Source organism: Aethalodelphis obliquidens, unplaced genomic scaffold (genome assembly GCF_003676395.1).
Source record: "Aethalodelphis obliquidens isolate GAN/ISIS:26980383/991018 unplaced genomic scaffold, ASM367639v1 scaffold79, whole genome shotgun sequence".
Classification (NCBI taxonomy): domain Eukaryota; kingdom Metazoa; phylum Chordata; class Mammalia; order Artiodactyla; family Delphinidae; genus Aethalodelphis; species Aethalodelphis obliquidens.
The window spans coordinates 7,535,911-7,555,187 of record NW_020838023.1 but is presented as its reverse complement, the minus strand read 5'-3'; the positions used below and the strand labels follow the sequence as shown (position 1 = coordinate 7,555,187).

At 35.8% G+C, this 19,277-nt stretch overlaps 1 protein-coding gene across 4 annotated transcripts in view; it reads right to left on the bottom strand.

Moving 5' to 3' along the window:
* Positions 1-19,277, bottom strand: part of COL14A1 (collagen type XIV alpha 1 chain) — a 257,518-nt gene that overhangs the window by 161,670 nt on the left and 76,571 nt on the right. For all 4 annotated transcript variants that reach the window (XM_027092565.1, XM_027092562.1, XM_027092564.1 and 1 more), the window contains exons 6-9: positions 17,734-17,889; positions 16,690-16,809; positions 14,987-15,151; positions 12,187-12,348 (exon numbers count right to left, since the gene is read on the bottom strand). In XM_027092565.1, coding sequence (XP_026948366.1) covers positions 12,187-12,348; positions 14,987-15,151; positions 16,690-16,809; positions 17,734-17,889 — 603 coding nt within the window. The remainder of the gene's footprint in view (positions 1-12,186; positions 12,349-14,986; positions 15,152-16,689; positions 16,810-17,733; positions 17,890-19,277) is intronic.

Below are 19,277 nucleotides of genomic sequence, written 5' to 3'. Positions count from 1 at the left end.
TCACTCCACACCCTGGGTACAGTAAAGGCAGCAAATAAAACCAAACTCTTAAAGCAAGATCTGGATATTACCTTCTTCTCGATCACATCCCTATTAACCAGGTGTAACCTGTAGACCAATGATATCATGAGGAACAAGGGTTAAAAATTCCATGATGGCTGAGCATCCAGGAATATAGAGCAGATGTGCTTTTCCCTACTCTTCCCCTCAAGTACAACCAAAATTTCTGGAAATTATGTATAAGACAAGCGTAAGACCCTGAAAAGTAAAGGGAAGAAGGTAGATGGGCAAGGGACTGTTGGACCCAGGGAACGGTACAGTGGTGAGTTCCCTGAATTTCCTTTTGCCTCATGTATCCTAGACATAGAGCTAAAGAATCCAGCCACCTAGAAACACAAACAAATACAGACAAAAATAATCCACTGAAGCCTGCTCTCTCTAGCCAAAGGGCCAGGAAAGGAGCAGCCTGCCAAGACACAAAACCTTTAGGCAATAACTGCTCTAGTCCAAACAAAAGTCACAGGAAAAAAAACCCCAACTGTGGCCCCATCCCCACTCATACCAGCAAAGGTCAAGTGGGGAGTCAAGACGTCTACCTTTCCTGACTGTAACAGAGTGCCCCAACATTTACCCTCATCCTATCTGCAACCAGGGTGGTAGGAGAAAATGCCAAATAGGGAAAAGAGACAATCATCCCTGACAAGCAGTAACAAATCCTTCCACCTCACTTCCATCTGTGATATATGGGGAAACCACGTGAAGAGCTGGGACTTCCATCCCCACCTGGTAGTACTGAGGCACCACTCCCCTTTCCCTCTGGGATGGTATCACAGTAGATCTGGTGGTAAGTCAGTACTTGAAGAAATAAGGCCTGAAAAATTCTCAAATTTGACAAAAGGTGCAAACTATAGATTCAAGAAAATGAGTGTACCCCAAATAGATAGGCCAACAGAAACTCATCCCAAAATATACTGTAGTCAGACTTCCTAAAACTAAACTCAAAGAAAAAAACGTAAAAGGAATGGAAAAGAAATGACACCCACCTTATTTTTAGGGGGACCTTTTTTAATGACAGCAGATTTCTCATCAGAAACCATGGAGCCCAGAAGAAAGTGGCATAACATTTTCCAAATATTCAAAGAAAAAAGCTGTCAACGAAAACTCTATCTAACAAAAAATATCTTTTAGGAATGAAGGGAAAATCGAATCAGTCTCAGATAAAGTAAAATTAAATAAGAATTTTTCACCAATGGACCTATCCCAAAAGAAGGACTAAAGGTTCTTTAAACAGAATAACAAAAAGAAGGACTTCTGGGACTGCAGAAAGGAAGAAAGAATGAGAGAAAGCATAAAAGTATGGGTAAATATAATACAGTTTACTTCTCCTCTCAAGTTTCCTAAATTATGTTTTGTGGTTGAAGAATTATAACAGTTTCTGATGTGGTTCAACATTTTTGGAGAGGAAATATTTAAGACAATTGTATTACACACAGATATGGTAAAGGGACTTGAGGGAGGTAAGGTTTCACCATTTCACTCAACCTGGTATAATATCAACATCAGCAGACTGGGATAAGTCATGTTTATATAATATAATAACTAGAGCAACCACTAAAAGAGATAAACAAAGAGATTCCATCAAAAACATCATAAATGAATCAAAATGTAGTTCTAAAAATGTTTAAGTAACCCACGGGAAAAAAAGATAAAGAAAACAGAGATGTGAAAACCAGAGAGAACAAACTGAAAAAATAAATAAATAAAAATTAAAAAGTAGGTTTAACCTCAAACATATCAATAATTACATTAAATAAAAATGGCCTAAGCATACCAATTAAAAGGAAGAAATTATCAGAGTGGATTTAAAAATGTGATCAACTATATGCTATCTACATGAAATCCACTTCAAATATGATATAGGAAGGTTGAAAGTAAATAGATTTTAAAAATTATATTATGTAAACATTAATCAAAAGGGAGTAGAAATGACTGTGTTAATATAAGATAAAGTAGACTTCAGAACAAAGAAAATTATCTGAGACAGAGAAAGACATTACATAATGATAAATCGTTAATCAACCCAGAAATCCTAGCATTCTAAATGTATATGCAGCAAAAAAAGAGTTGCAAAACATATAAAGTAAAAACTGATAGAACTGAAAGAAAAAACAGACAAATCCACAATTTTAGATGGATATTTAACATCTCTCTCTCAACTATTGATAAGACAACAAAACAAAACAATCAGCAAGGATATAAAACTCAACAAGACCATCAACCAACAGGATCTAGTCAAAACTTATAGAACATTGCATGTGACAACAGCAGAATACACATCCATTCCAAGCACCTACAGAGCATATATCGAGATAAACCATATCCTGGGCCAAAAAACAAACCTCAGAAAATTTAAAACAATGGAAATCATACAGAGTGTGTTCTCTGATGACAATGAAATAAAATTAGAAACCAATAACAGAAAGATAACATAAAAAAGCCCAAGCACTTGGAAACTATGAATAACACACTTCTAAATAATCAATGGGTCAGAGAGGACATGTCAAGACTAAAAAATATTTTAAATTGAATTAAATGAAAATACAACATATCAAAATTTAGGGACATTGCTAAAGCAGTGCTGAGAAGGAAATTTAAAGCATTTAAGTAATTACATTATAAAAGAGAAAGCATCTCAAATCAATAATCTAAGAGTCCATCTAAAGAATCTAGAAAAGTGAAAGCAAAATAAACCCAAAACAAGCAAAGTGAAGAAAATGAAAGAGCAGAAATCAATGAAATAAAAAAAAGAAGAAAAATAAAGAAGTTCTATGAAACCAAGAACCAGTTCTTTGAAAAAAATGCAAACATCTAGCAAGCCTGAAAGAAAAATTTAAAAAGAGAAGACAAAAATTACCAATATCTTGGAGGAAACAGGAGCTATCACTATGGACCCTGCAGACATCAAAAGAATAAGGGAATACTATAAACCACTCTACACACATGAATTCTACAAGTTCTAGGAAATGGACCAATCACTTGAAAAGCAGACGCTTTCCCTCTAAGATGGAGAATAAGGCAACAATACTCATTCTCATCACATTTAACACAATATTAGAAGTTTTAGCCAGTGAAATAAGGCAACAAAAGGAAATAAAAACCACAGAAATCAAAAGGAAAGAAATAAAACTATCACTATTTGCAAATAATATGACTTTCTACATAGGAAATCTCAAAAAATCTAGAGAAAAACTCCTATAAATAATTAATTATTTCAAATAATAGGGTCAGCAGGTACAAGGTAAATATACAAAAATATAATTATATCTGTATATACTAGCAATGAAAATGTGAACACCAAAATTAAAAACACAACTAAAATTTCTCAAAATAAAATTAAATACTAAATGTAAGTAGAACAAAATCTGTATAGAACTTGCATCCTAAAAATTACAAAATGCTGATGGAGAACTCAAAGAATATCTAAACAAATGGAGGGATTTGCTATGTTCATGGATTAGAAGAATCAACAGATTAAAGATGTCAATTATTCCTAAGTTGATATTTGATAACTGAAAATTGATTTAATGCAATTCCTATCAAAATTCCAATAAGCCTTTTTGTAGAATAAAAATTATTCTAATATTTATATTAGATTATTATATAAATTAAATATAAAATATAAGTATTATATAAATATTATTCTAACACTTACATGGATGATAAGGAAGTATAATAGCAAAAACAATTTTGAAAAAGAATAATCAAACAGGAGAACTCAGTCTATCCAATCTTAAGACTTACTATATAGCTACAGTAAATCAAGACTGTATGACATTGGAAGGCGGTTAGACACATAGACCAAATGGAAAAGAAAAGAGAACCAAGATATAAACACACACAAATGTCTCCAACTGATACTCAACAAAGTTGCAAGGTAATTTCAATGGCAGAAATACAGCCTTTTAAGCAAGTAGTGCTGGAATCTTAAACTAAACTTCAAATCCTTTACAAAAAATTAACTCACATCATAGATTTAAATGTAAAATATAAAACTTTTGGGAAAAAAATAAAAAGGAAAATCTTTGGGAATCTAACACCAGGTAAAGAGTTCTTAGACTTGACATGAAAAGCACTAATCATAAAATGGAAAACAGATAAACTGGACTTCATCAAAATTTAAAACTTTTGTTCTGCAAAAGACCTTGTTAAACAGATAAAAAGATAAGCAATAGATTGAGAGAAAATATTTACAAACCACATAACCAACAAAGGATTATTACCTAAAATATAAAGAATTCTCAAAGCTCAACAGTTAAAAACTAACACAAAAAACAACCCCCAAAAAAGTCAAGTTAGAAAATGGGCAAGGGGGGGGCGGCTTCAAGATGGTGGAGGAGTAAGATGTGGAGATCATCTTCCTCCCCACAAATACATCAAAACTACATCTACACATGGAACAACTCCTACAGAACACCTACTGAATGCTGGCAGAATACCTCAGATTTCCCAAAAGGTATAAGACGCTCTCAGGCAACCTACACACAGAGGCGGGGCAAATCCAAAGCTCAACCCCAGGAGCTGCGCGAACAAAGAAGAGAAAGGGAAATTTCCCCCAGCAGCCTCAGAAGCAGTGGATAAAATCTCCACAATCAACTTGATGTACCATGTATCTGTGGAATACCTGAATAGACAATGATTCATCCGAAAATTGAGGCGGTGGACTTTGGGAGCAACTGTAGACTTGGGGTTTGCTTTCTGCATCTAATTTGTTTCTGGTTTTATGTTTATCTTAGTTTAGTATTTATAGCTTATTATCAATGGTAGATTTGTTTAATGATTTGGTTGCTCTCTTCCTTTTTAATTTTGTTATATATATATATATATATATTTCATTTTCCTTTTTCTCCTTTTGTGAGTGTGTATGTGTATGCTTCTTTCTGTGATTTTCTTGGTATAGCTTTGCTTTTGCCATTTGTCCCAGGGTTCTGACTGTCCTTTTTTCTTTTTTTTCAGTATACTCTTTAGCACTTGTTATCATTGGTGGATTTGGTTTTTGGTTTCGTTGCTCTCTTCATTCTTTCTCTCTTTTTTAAAATTATTTTTTTATTTTTAATAAAGTTTTTCTATTTTAATAACTTTATTTTATTTTTTTATTTTTTTCTATCTTTCTTTTTCTCCCTTTTCCTCTGAGCTGTGTGGCTGACAGGGTCTTCGTGCTTTGGCCAGGTGTCAGACCGGAGCCTCTGAGGTGGGAGGGCTGAGTTCAGGACATTGGTCCAGCAGAGACCTCCCGGCCTCTCATAATATTAAATGGTGAAGCTCTCCCAGAGATCTCCATATCAACGCTAACACCTAGCTCCATTCAATGACCAGCAAGCAACAGTTCTGGACACCCTATACCAAACAACTAGCAATACAGGAACACAACACAACCCATTAGCAGAGAGACTGCTTAAAATAATAATAAATTCACAGACACCCTAAAACACACAACCAGAAGAGGTCCTGCCCATCAGAAAGAGAAGATCCAGCCTCATCCACCAGAACACAAGAACCAGTCCCCTCCACCAGGAAGTCTACACAACCCACTGAAACAACCTTACCACTGGGAGCAGACACCAAAAACAACAGGAAATACGAACCTGCCATTTGCAAAACAGAGACCCCAAAAATGGTAAGTTAAGCAAAATGAGAAGACAGACAAATACACAGCAGATGAAGGAGTAAGGTAAAAACCCACCAGACCAAACAAATGAAGAGGAAATAGGCAGTGTACCTGAAAAAGAATTCTGAGTAATGATAGTAAAGATGATCCAAAATCTTGAAAATAGAATGGAGAAAATACAAGAAACGTATAACAAGGACTAGAAGAACTAAAGAACAAACAGAGAGTGATGAACAACACAATAAATGAACCTAAAAACTTTCTAGAAGGAACCAATAGCAGAATAACTGAGGAAGAAGAAGGGATAAGTGATGTGGAAGACAAAAAAGTAGAAATACCTAAGGCAGAGAAGAATAAAGAAAAAAGAATGAAAAGAATTGAGAACAATCTCAGAGACCTCTGGGAAAATATTAAATGCATCAACATTTGAAATATAGGGATCCCAGCAGAAGAAGAGAAAAAAAAAGGGACTGTGAAAATATTTGAAGAGATTATAGTTGAAAATTTCCCTAACATGGGAAACAGTCAATAAATCCAAGGAGAAACACGACAAGACACATATTAATCAAACTATCAAAATTTAAATACAAAGAATAAATCTTAAAAGCAGCAAGGGAAAAGCAGCAATTAACATACAAGGGAATCCCCATAAGGTTAACAGCTGATCGTTCATCAGAAACTCTGCAAGCCAGAAGGGAGTGGCAGGAAATATTTAAAATGATGAAAGGGAAAATGCTACAACCAAGATTACACTACATAGCAAGAATTTCTTTCAGATTAGACGGAGAAATTAAAACCTTTACACAGAAGCAAAAGCTAAGATATTTCAGAACACCAAACCAGCTTTAAAACATGCTAAAGAAACTTCTCTAGGCAGGAATCAAAAGAAAGGGAAAAGACCTACAATAACAAACCCAAAACAATTAAGAAAATGTTATTAGGGACATACATATCGATAACTGCCTTAAATGTAAATGGATTAAATGCTCCAACCAAAAGACATAGACTGGCTGAATGGATACAAAAACAAGACCTATATATATGCTGTCTACAAGAGACCCACTTCAGAACTAGGGACACATACAGACTGAAAGTGAGGGGATGGAAAAAGATATTCCATGCAAATAGAAATCAAAAGAAAGCTGGAGTAGCAATTCTTATATCAGACAAAATAGACTTTAAAATAAAAACTATTACAAGAGACAAAGAAGGACACTAAATAATGATCAAGGGATCAATCCAAGAAGAAGATAAAACAATTGTAAATATATATGCACCCAACACAGGAGCACCTCAATATACAAGGCAAATGTTAACAGCCATAAAAGGGGAGACTAACAGAACACAATCATAGTAGGGGACATTAACACCCCACTTTCACCAATGGACAGCTCACCCAAAATGAAAATAAATAAGGAAACACAAGCTTTAAATGATACATTAAACAAGATGGACTTAATTGATATTTATAGGTTATTCCACTCAAAAACAACAGAATATAATTTATTCTCAAGTGCTCATGGAACATTCTCCAGGACAGATCATATCTTGGGCCACAAATCAAGCCTTGGTAAATTTAAGAAAATTGAAATCATATCAAGTATCTTTTCTGACCACAGCGCTATGAGATTAGATATCAATTACAGGGAAAAAATCTGTAAAAAATACAAACACATGCAGGCTGAACAATACACTACTGAATAACCAAGAGATCACTGAAGAAATCAAAGAATAAATCAAAAAATACCTAGAGACAAATGATAATGAAAACATGACTACCCAAAACCTAAGGCATGCAGCAAAAGCAGTTCTAAGAGGGAAGTTTATAGCAACACAATCCTACCTCAAGAAACAAGAAACATCTCAAATAAACAACCTAACCTTATACCTAAAGCAATTATAGAAAGAAGAACAAAACCCCTCAAAGTTAGAAGTAAAGAAATCATAAAGATCAGATCAGAAATAAAGGAAAAACAAATGAAGGAAATGATAGCAAAGATCAATAAAACTAAAAGCTGGTTCTTTGAGAAGATAAAAAAAATTGATAAACCATAGCTAGATTCATCAAGAAAAAAGGGAGGGCTCCCCTGGTGGTGCAGTGGTGGAGAGTCCGCCTGCCGATGCAGGGGACACGGGTTCATGCCCTGGTCCGGGAAGATCCCACATGCCACGGAGCGGCTGGGCCCGTGAGTCATGGCCACTGAGCCTGCGCGTCCGGAGCCTGTGCTCCGCAATGGGAGAGGCCACAACAGTGAGAGGCCCGCATACCGCAAAAAAAAAAAAAAAGAAAGAAAGAAAAAAGGGAGAAGACTCAAATCAATAGAATTAGAAATGAAAAAGGAGAAGTAACAACTGACACTGCAGAAATACAAAGGACCATGAGAGATTACTACAAGCAACTATATGCCAATAATATGGACAACCTGGAAGAAATGGGCAAATTCTTAGGAAAGCACAACTTGACGAGACTGAAAAAGGAAGAAATAGCAAATATAAACAGACCAATCACAAGCACTGCAATTGAGACTGTGGTTAAAATTCTTCCAACAAACAAAAGCCCAGGACCAGATGGCTTCACAGGCGAATTCTATAAAACATTTAGAGAAGAGCTAACACCTATCCTACTCAAACTCTTCCAAAATATAGCAGAGGGAGGAACACTCCCAAACTCATTCTACAAGGCCACCATCACCCTGATACCGAAAGCAGACAAAGATGCGACTAAAAAAAGGAAAACTACAGGCCAATATCACTGATGAACATGGATGCAAAAATCCTCAACAAAATACTAGCAAACAGAACCCAACAGCACATTAAAAGGATCACACCATGATTAAGTGGGGTGTACCCCAGGAATGCAAGGATTCTTCAATATACGCAAATCAATCAATGTGATACACCATATTAACAAACTGAAGGATAAAAACCATATGATAATCTCAATAGATGCAGAAAAAGCTTTAGACAAAATTCAACACCCATTTATGATAAAAACCCTCCAGAAAGTAGGCAGAGAGGGATCTTACCTCAACATAATAACGGCCATATATGACAAACCCACAGCCAACATCGTTCTCAATGGTGAAAAACTGAAACCATTTACACTAAGATCAGGAGCAAGAAAAGGTTGCCCACTCTCACCACTATTATTCAACATAGTTTTGGAAGTTTTAATCAAAGCAATCAGAGAAGAAAAAGAAATAAAAGGAATACAAATTGAAAATGAAGAAGTAAAACTCACTGTTTGCAGATGACGTGATACTATACATAGAGAATCCTAAAGATGCACCAGAAAACTACTAGAGCTAATCAATGAATTTGGTAAAGTAGCAGGATACAAAAGTAATGCACAGAAATCTCTTGCATTCCTATACACTAATGATGAAAAATCTGAAAGAGAAATTAAGGAAACACTCCCATTTACCACTGCAACAAAAAGAATAGAATACCGAGGAATAAACCTACCTAAGGAGACAAAAGACCTGTATGCATAAACTATAAGACACTGATGAAAGAAATTAAAGACAATACAAACACATGGAGAGATATATCATGTTCTTGGATTGGAAGGATCAACATTGTGAAAATGACTCTACTACCCAAAGCAATCTACAGATTCCATGCAATCCCTACCAAACCACCAATGGCATTTTTCACAGTACTAGAACAATAAATTTCACAATTTGTATGGAAACACAAAAGACCCCGAATATCCAAAACAATCTTGAGAAAGAAAAACAGAGCTGAAGGAATCAGGCTACCTGACTTCAGACTATACTACAAAGTTACAGTAATCAATGACAAAGCTACGGTAATCAAGACAGTATGGTACTAGGTACAAACAGAAATATAGATTTATGGAACAGGATAGAAAGCCCAGAGATAAACCGATGTGCATGTGGTCACCTTATCTTTGATAAAGGAGGCAAGAATATACAATGGAGAAAAGACAGCCTCTTCAATAAGTGGTGCTGGCAAAACTGGACAGCTAAATTAATTTCTAAACAGTGAAATTAGAACACTCCCTAACACCATACACAGAAATAAACTCAAAATGGATTAAAGACCTAAATGTAAGACCAGACACTATAAACCTCTTAGAGGAAAACATAGGCAGAACACTCTATGACATAAATCACAGCAAGATCCTTTTTGACCCACCTCCTAGAGTAATGGAAATAAAAACAAAAATATACAAATGGGACCTGATGAAACTTGAAAGCTTTTGCACAGCAAAGGAAACCATAAACAGGATGAAAAGACAACCTTCAGAATGGGAGAAAATATTTGCAAATGAAGCAAGTGACAAAGGATTAATCTCCAAAATATACAAGCAGCTCATGCAGCTCAACATCAAGAAAACAAACAACCCAATCCAAAAATGGGCAGAAGACCTAAACAGACATTTCCCCAAAGAAGATATACAGACTGCCAAGAAACACATTAAAGGATGCTCAACATCACTAATGATTAGAGAAATGCAAATCAAAACCACAAGTGGTATCACCTCACACCGGTCAGAATGGCCATCTTCAAAAAATCTACCAACAAAAATGCAGAAGATGGTGTGGAGAAAAGGGAACCCTCTTGCACTGTTGGTGGGAATGTGAATTGATACAGCCACTATGGAGAACAGTATGGAGGGTCCTCAAAAAAGTAAAAATAAAACTACCATATAACCCAGTAATCCTAGTACTGGGCATATACCCTGAGAAAACCATAATTCAAAAAGAGTCACGTACCACCTTGTTCATTGAAGCACTATTTACAATAGCCAGGACATGGAAGCAATGTAAGTGTCCATCAACAGATGAATGGATAAAGAAGATGTGGCACATATATACAATGGAGTATTACTCAGCATTAAAAAGAAGTGAAATTTGAGTTATTTGTAGTGAGGTGGTTGGACCTAGAGTCTGTCATACAGAGTGAAGTAAGTCAGAAAGAGAAAAACAAATACTGTATGCTAACACATATATATGGAATCTAAAAAAAAGCCATAAAGGTTCTGAAGAACCTAGGGGTAGGACAGGAATAAAGATGCTGACGTAGAGAATGGACTTGAGGACATGGGGAGGTGTAGAGGTAAGCTGGGACAAAGTGAGAGAATGGCATGGACATATATACACTACCAAATGTAAAATAGATAGCTAGTGGGAAGCAGCCACATAGCACAGGGAGATCAGCTCAGTGTTTTTGACCACCTAGAAGGGTGGGATAGGGTGGGAGGGAGGGAGACGCAAGAGGGAGGGGATATGGGGATATATGTATATGTATAGCTGATTCACTTTATTATAAAGCATAAACTAACACACCATGGTAAAGCAATTATACTCCAATAAAGATGTTAAAATAAATAAATAAATAAAATAAAAATAAATAAAAAAAAGAAAACGGGCAAAAGATATGAACAGATGTTTCATCAAAGAGGATATACAAATAAGCATGTGAAAAGGTGTTCAACTTCATTAGCTATCAGGAAAATGAAAATTAATACCACAATGAGATAGCACTCCACACCTATCAGAATGACCAAAATAAAATATAGTAACAACAAATGTTAGTGACAATGCATAGAAACTGGTTCACTTATATATTGCTGGTGGGAATGTAGAATGCGACAGCCACCCTGGAAAATTGTTTGGCAGCCTCTTAATTAAAACTAAGCCACACATGCAATTACAATATGATGAAGCAGTTGCACTCCTGGGCATTATCCCAGAGAAATGAAAACTTATGTTCACAGAAGAACCTATACATGAATGTTCATAGCAGCCTTTTTGGTAACAGCCAAAAAGTAGAAAGAACGCAGATGTTTATCAATGTGTGAATTGTTAAACAAAGTGTGGTAATCCACACCATGGAATACAACGCAGCAATAAAAAGGAAAGAGCTACTGATACATGCAACTACTTTGATGAATCTCCAGGGAATAACCCTGAGTGAAAAAAGCCAGTCCTCATACACATACTTTATAATTCCATTTATATAACATTTCCAAAATTAAAAGTATTTTGAGATGGAGAATAGATTAGTGGTTGCCAGGGGTTAGGAAGATGTTGGAGGCGGGGAGGAATGTGGCTATAGAAGGATAACAGAAATGGTCCTCATGGTGACGTGAATGTTCTGTATCTTGTCTGTATGAACGTCACTTTCCTGACTGTGATATCGTACTGTAGTTTTGTAATATGTTACCATTGAGGGAAACAGGTAAAATATACATGATCTCTTTCTACATTATTTCTTACAAATTCATGTGAATGCTCAATGATCTCAAAATCCAACATTTAATTAAAAAACAAACATGATGGTCTAAATGCAACACCATGGAGATATTATCTAGTAATTTAAAGTATCCCTCCCACAAGCCCATGGAACCTACCAATATACTCCCTTTTCTACAAAGGACTGTTTAGTAAGCCAATGTGAAAAATCATAAGAATTTTCATAATCCATGACAGATTTTTGCACAGAGTAATACCCATATGAGCAGAGTAACTCTGCTCTGTCATTCATTGTACCTTTGATCTCCCTGTCCTGTTCTTCCACCCTGGAGCAGACAGTCCTCGTCAGACTCTCCACAACTGTGTGCATCAGGTCAAATTCGGCGACATTGTACACATGAGTGTTGTCTGGTTCAGAGGCGATCTCCTGCAATTCATTCTCATCCGCGTTTTTCACCCCTGGCATTGAGGACAACAGGGAGGGTCATGATGGTCATGCCCCATTTGAAAAAGCAACTGCAGTGACCCCGACCTGCACCCATCAGTCTCCACCTGTACTTTAAAGAGGCACATCTCATGTCAGATTGTTTTTTAAATTCACTTTCAAAGTCATTTTTATTTTATTTTTGAATTTTTATGATTTTTTGGCCTCACCGCTCGGCATGTGGGATCTTAGTTCCCCAACCAAGGATAGAACCTGTACTCCCTGCAGTGGAAGGGCTTGTCCTAACCACTGGACCACCGGGGAATTCCCTCAAAATCATTTTTAAATGATTAAGTCTTAATTTTGTTCAGTACATCTTAAAGGAAGATGTATTGATGAAACTAACTTCTGTCTTTCATAAATATTGCAGAAGCAACAGTAATTAAACCAGTACTCGACACTATCCGAACTTCAGGTTTAAATTTTTATAAAATTAGTTTACTTAAATTGAGACAGAAAATCCTTGGCCCTCTTGGAATTTTCTAGTCTATCTTAGCCGTGGATACTAACAATTAGAGTGTGCTTACTATGCCCCAAGCACTTCAATGTTTTCTATATATTAACACATTTAATCTTCACAACGAATCCTATGAGTTTGGCATTACTGTTTCTCCCATTTTACAGATGACTAAGCTGATGCAAAGAGAGGTTGATTCACTTGCTCAAGGAAGCCCAACCAGTAAGTATACGGCTGAGGTTTCACCCAGGCAGTCTAGATCCAAAGTCATATGCTCTTAACTACTATCTCAAGCTGCCTCTCAGAAGATTACACATTAAAATGAGTAAATATTTACCAGTGAAATTAGAAATAGAAAAAGGGAGGCACAGGATTCGGTTTCATAGGTGTAAAGGTAGATTTCTCTTCCCCAGGCTTCAGTAAACAAGTAGCATTTCTTTAAAAATCCCAGTCATTGCAATTATCTAAGGATGTTAAAAAGGGGTACTACGGAAGCAAGGAAGAGAGATTACCTGGGGCAACATTAATTACTTCTTAGGTGCCCAGCTGTGCCATTTAATTTATCTGCCAACCTCAACAGATTGAGTAACAAAGCATCGGTTGTTTCTGAACTATTTGCTTTAGGGGGTTATAAGATAATAAATACTACTGATTTTCAGGTAATTCCCAGAGAAAAAGTCCAAATCACATCTGAATGAGTTCACTTAAACTCATCCATTCATCATTAACGAGACCACAGAATGGAGAGTAAACACATAAATTAATCCCTTAATAGCGTAAGTCTTCTGCAGGGATTTTCTTTGTTGAACAAAAGGATAGAAAAATAAAAAATAAAAATTAAATCAATCTCTCTAACGTTCCTTGTCTGACGGACCTCTACAATAACTTTTAAAATGCATAGCTGGATCTGTGTCCACGATAGCAAAATAACAGTGCATGCTGAAGCAATGAGCTTAATGTCAATAATACTTTTCATGGCATTTAGTTAAAACCAACAAGTTTGGATCATTTAAGAATATTCTAGAGAAGATAAACCCCAAATCTCTCTTTCTCTCTCACCTTTCCAAACAAAACAGTCTGTTGTAAAGAGCACGGAAAAGTGAGGAACTGGTAATCATGACTTGGATGGAATTTGTTTTGTAAGGATTTTGCCTTGTTCATATTTATGCTCCAGCACCCACCAAAATGCCTGCCACCCAGCAAAGAAGCAAATACTTCTCGAATGAAACATTCTATAAACCACATTTTGAGTAACAAATCTAGCAATGAGTCAGAGGAATTGTCTCTATTTTTTTTTTTTTGGTCAGTCTCTACTAAATAGAAGGCCTTCCTATCGCCAAAGAAAATGTAAATAATTTAATCAAGAGCAAAATTGCATCAACTAAATATTTTGCAGTTATTCTGAGTGTGTGTCATACATATTCTTCCCACAAACCGATACCTTATAAAGGGTTATTTTCAAATAAATAATACTGCATATCTATAATTCTTTGCTTTCTTAACTACAAGACCTTAATTCCTTGAAAATGATAAATTGGTTTCTCTCTACACTATCAGAGAAGAGATAGCTATAAAGTGATACTAAAGAGAAAAGTCTTGACTAATTAAATGGTAACAAATATGTACCTAACCTTTGCACTTCATGCTTTTCACATCATTTTGTGTGTGGTATCTCACCTAGAGATCCTCACACCATAAGATCCATCAGTTCCATCACTTCCATTTTTAATGTAAGGAAGTTGGGCTCAGATCAAATGACTGGCTATGACTAGAGCTAAGGGGGAAAAAGGCCGGGGAGAGGCGGAGGGATAAATTGGGAGATTGGGATTGACATATACACACTACTATCTATAATATAGGTAATTAATAAGGACCTACTGTGTAGCACAGGGAACTCTACTCAATACTCTGTAATGACCTATATGGGAAAAGAATCTAAAAAAGAGTGGATATATGTACATGTATAACTGATTCACTTTGCTGTACAGCAGAAACTAACACAACATTGTAAATCAACTATACTCCAATAAAAAAAAAAAACGACTTGAAAGTGTTCAGGTCTCCTGGCTTTCAGTGGAGCGTACTTTGCATCATATATAGTTTTAAGTGGTCATGTGTGTGTCCATTGTTGAAACAGGACCATAATTAACAAATACCTATGGCAAACAGTTCTACACCAGATTCACGAAGGTTTCTGGATGGTGGAATGATATCATCTTGGGATTTTCCATCTGTGATTAAAATGCCAATTTTGGACACTCCAGTCCTCGCTCCCGCTTCTGGTTTAAAGCTGTTTTCAAAGACGTAGTTCAAAGCAAGACCTAGGAGAAAACAAAAAAAAATAAACACAAACCAACCATCTCTAATAAAAAGCCTTCCAATTCTGCAAATGTAACCACAAGATGAGTAACTTAGAACGTTAAAAGAGTTTTTATTAGATGTGCACTTTCATCTTCATTTTTACAATAAACTATTCTTTGACAGATCCGATGAAAAACTAAAATCCACCAAAACAGAGGTAATAAAAAATAGCTGAATAGTGCATCATTTCTGAAACTAACATTCATAAAGAACACTGAATTCATATCAAATGTATATTGACAGACCTGTGTACCAGAAAATCTAAACCTTTATAATTAAGGATGAAGCAAGAATACCCACACAGAAGCAAATGTCCCAAATATCATCACTACATTTTCAATTTTGTTCATGATGATCTAAAACACCCCACAAATTCTCTTTCTCTGTTTTATAGCGGTAGAAGGGGCAGATCTAAAATGATAGTTGAACTCCTGCCTTTTGAGTGTGACACTTTTCACCCAGAAAAAATAAATACCAAATATTGTTATAGGATTTGTGCTTAATAAAGTTTTGTTGTATTAACAAAAAGCTTGTTAGATTAAACCTCCAATTGGCAGAGCAATTATCAGGATTTCAGTGGTTTACTTAAAATTCAATGACAGCATCTCTATTATTTAAACCGAGCATCCACATTGTGGGCCCACAGAGGGAAATAGCATGTATTAGGGTTAAAACCTGTGATAACTCTTTGTGGTTGGGTCATGGATAATTGTAATCTAAATATTCTTACATTACAGTTGTTCCTTGGTATACACAGGGCGATTGGTTCTAGGACCCCCTGTGACACCCAAATCCATGGATACTCAAGTCCCTCATATAAAATGGAGTAGTATTTGCATACAACAAACGTGCATCCTCCCGGATACTTTAAGTCATCCCTAGATTACTTATAATACCTAATACAATGTAAATTGCCTGTAAACAGTTACCAGCATGTGACAAATTTAAGTTTTGCTTTTGGGAAATTTCTGGAATTTTTTTCCAAATATTTCTGATCCCTGGTTGGTCGAATCTGCAGATGCTAAGGGCCGATTGTACTAATTTATCAAAAATATCGGTGAGCCAAAGCTCCATAAATATTTCCATGATAACTACCGATTGCAGAATAAGGGTAAAGAAAATATCTTCCTTGAAAATTGGTAGAAATTTTTTTTTATTTAATTGACAGCATGACTGGAGGAAAAACAGGTGAAGAGGAAGAAAAATGAACTGACAAAGGTTAAGATAGCTACTAAAGCCTGTCAGTGTCAGGGACTGCTTGGTTCTCTTCTAGTTCAACCAAGCCCTTCCTGGGACATTATATTCACATAGCAAAAGGGATGAAATGTCTAGGTTTTAACTCTTAATGCTAGGTTTGAGAAAAGAGCCATCTAAGAACTTTATATGCTAGTTTGGTTTAAAAATACTATGCTAAGACATGCAAAGTGGCAAAACGAAGTAATCAAACTATTCTTCAGCAAGATATGTTGCTCAAAATGTGGACTAGACAAAAACATACCTGTTAGTGTATTTCCTCCCTTGTATGGTAGATTTCGGACAGCTTCGATCACCTCATCTTTTGTGTTGAAAGCATTCAAGTGCCATTCTATTCTGGGGTCACCGCTATACTGTGCAAGACCTGGAAAAGGAAGATGAGAAAGCCCACCCAGAAATGATGGGTTACTCAAAGATCTAGTGGACCATTCAAGAAACTAGAATGATGAAGGGCCTAATCTTTGCAACATTTTTTTTCTCTGCCTCACTATGTACTTTCAAAATGAGTTCTTGACATCAATTTAAGGAATTTTCAACATAGCTGGGAGCTGAAGGAATGTATATATTTTCTAGCCATCTAGAAGTGAGCACCCAGTCAGGTACTTAGCGTTTTTTTTTTAAAGTCTGATCATGTTTGTAGATAAAAGGTCTAGATTTATTTAATTTTTTTTATTGAGGTAACATTGGTATATAACATTATACCAGCTTCATGTGGACAACATTATATTTTGACTTCTGTATACATTATAGTGTTTGTTTTTGGTTTTTTCCCCAAAGGAATGAGTTTTCTTTATGGCTATTTAGAAGGGAAACTAGGAGACTTTATATAATAAAATGGATATGTTGCTCAATGATTTACACCTTTTATTTTGCTTTTTATCTCAGCTAGAATTAATTTGGCAAAGATTATCTTGTACTATAAAACATTTCCCAATTGTTAAACATTTCAATGGATTCAGCTGTGTTTTTTTTTAAATAAAAAGAAAACTTTTACCTGATAAATTCTTAAACAAATGACAACTTTCAAATTATTATTACTATTAGGCAGAGAAGATTCTGGCTTTCCAGAAAATTGAAATGTGTTCAATAATTAATTGAGTGACACTGTCATTAGCAAAAATTAGTAGAAATAAATATTTATTGATGCAAACTTGCCCTTTTGGGAATATCACTATTGTTAAACCTGTAATTCTGAAAACCATTTGGTAAAGAGTCTTTGAAATTTCTTAAGAAGCTTCCTGGTGGTTTTACACTGGCAGCAGACTGCTGTTAACAGTAGAAGATGTACCAATTCGTGTCTTCTCGGAGCCCACGTCGAATGCTGTAACCAGGTTTTCCAAAAAAGACCGAACCAGTCTGAAGTTGAATCTTCCAATACTCCATGAGCCATCAACCAGAATTATAATATCAGCAACAGCTGGAGTTTGACAGAAAAATTTCACTTCTGCAAAGTACAGACCAAAAAAGTATCTGTGTTACTGTTGGAACTTTTAAAAGAGTGAGTTTATTTTAAGTCTTTCTGATAATTTGGTGCTAAGAATACAATAAAGTTTCCATTAAAGCAACCATATTTTTATAACCATTCTTTTAAATGCATTTTTACCAGGAAAAAAAGTGTGGTAACGGCTGGCAGCAGAGTCAATGTTCTGGAAATAGCAAAACACTGGCAGGTTCACACCATCTTGGCAACTCAAGGCTTCTGCATTGTTTAAAAAGTAGTGTCTGTGCAAAAGCATCCAGTTTTGGGTTTTAGTCTGTAGCTTCTTTCCAGGAAAGGTCTTAGCAACACCCATGTAGGAGAGTCAACAGGGATGGGAAGATAGGAAGCAGAGAGGCGGCTCTCCCATTCTGATAAGTCTATGCTAGAGGAAGTCAGTCACAAGAGAAGAAAACATGGGCTTCCTGAATTCAGGGAAAAGGCAGGGCCATGCGTTTAATCTAAGAAAGGTACACAGACCTTTGCTAAAATAGGAAGGGTTTGTGGAAGAAGAAAACTGGAAAAGAGCCCAAGAATTTCCCCCAATTCAAATCTTTTTACAATTGGGTCTATGTGACAGTAAGATTTTATCCCTAAAAGTCATTTAAGTAATTGATATTTTAAATTAAGTTTCAGAATAAGCATCTAGAAAAGGATGCCTGGTGGCTGGAGCGGCACTACCTTAAGCTTTGCCCTCAGGGAAAGTCCTAGCCCACAGTGATTGCAGGCAAGATGTGAAGGGCAAACAGCTGTCTTTGCAATAAAGGGGGTAGGTCTGTGCTGGATGAGGTGAAAACCACCACTTACATTCACACAGAGCCAGAATACTAGAATATTCTTAATGGGTTTAAGAATCCTTAAAAATGTCACAGTATTGTCAGCATCTTTACCAGCAGTGCTTTTTACTGCAGTTTGTGCTTCCCAAAGGATGGCTTAACTTTGCTGAATTTTCATATTAGGACTGGAGATCAGGAATATTGTGTGTGTATATGTGTCCATGTCAACTTCTTGAAATGCCCAGCAAATCCTTACTTTGCTTTCTAACATTAAAATGACAATAAAACAGAATTTAAAATATAATTTATGTAGTGAAAAGCAAAATAAAGAAGTGTTCATAAATAAATTGAATATATTTTTTCCTGTGGGGGAAATAGTTGAACTACTATGTTTAATATATATCTCAGTTTAATATATATCTCTGTACCTGCTGGCCACATTTAGTTAAAACGATCTTGGATCTTGGTTTTTTTCACATTCATGGAATACCTAGATCCTTTTACCAGATGGGGAAAAAGTGTATTTGCCAAGGAAATACTCAGATACTCATTATGTAAGCTAAACAATACAGCTCAATC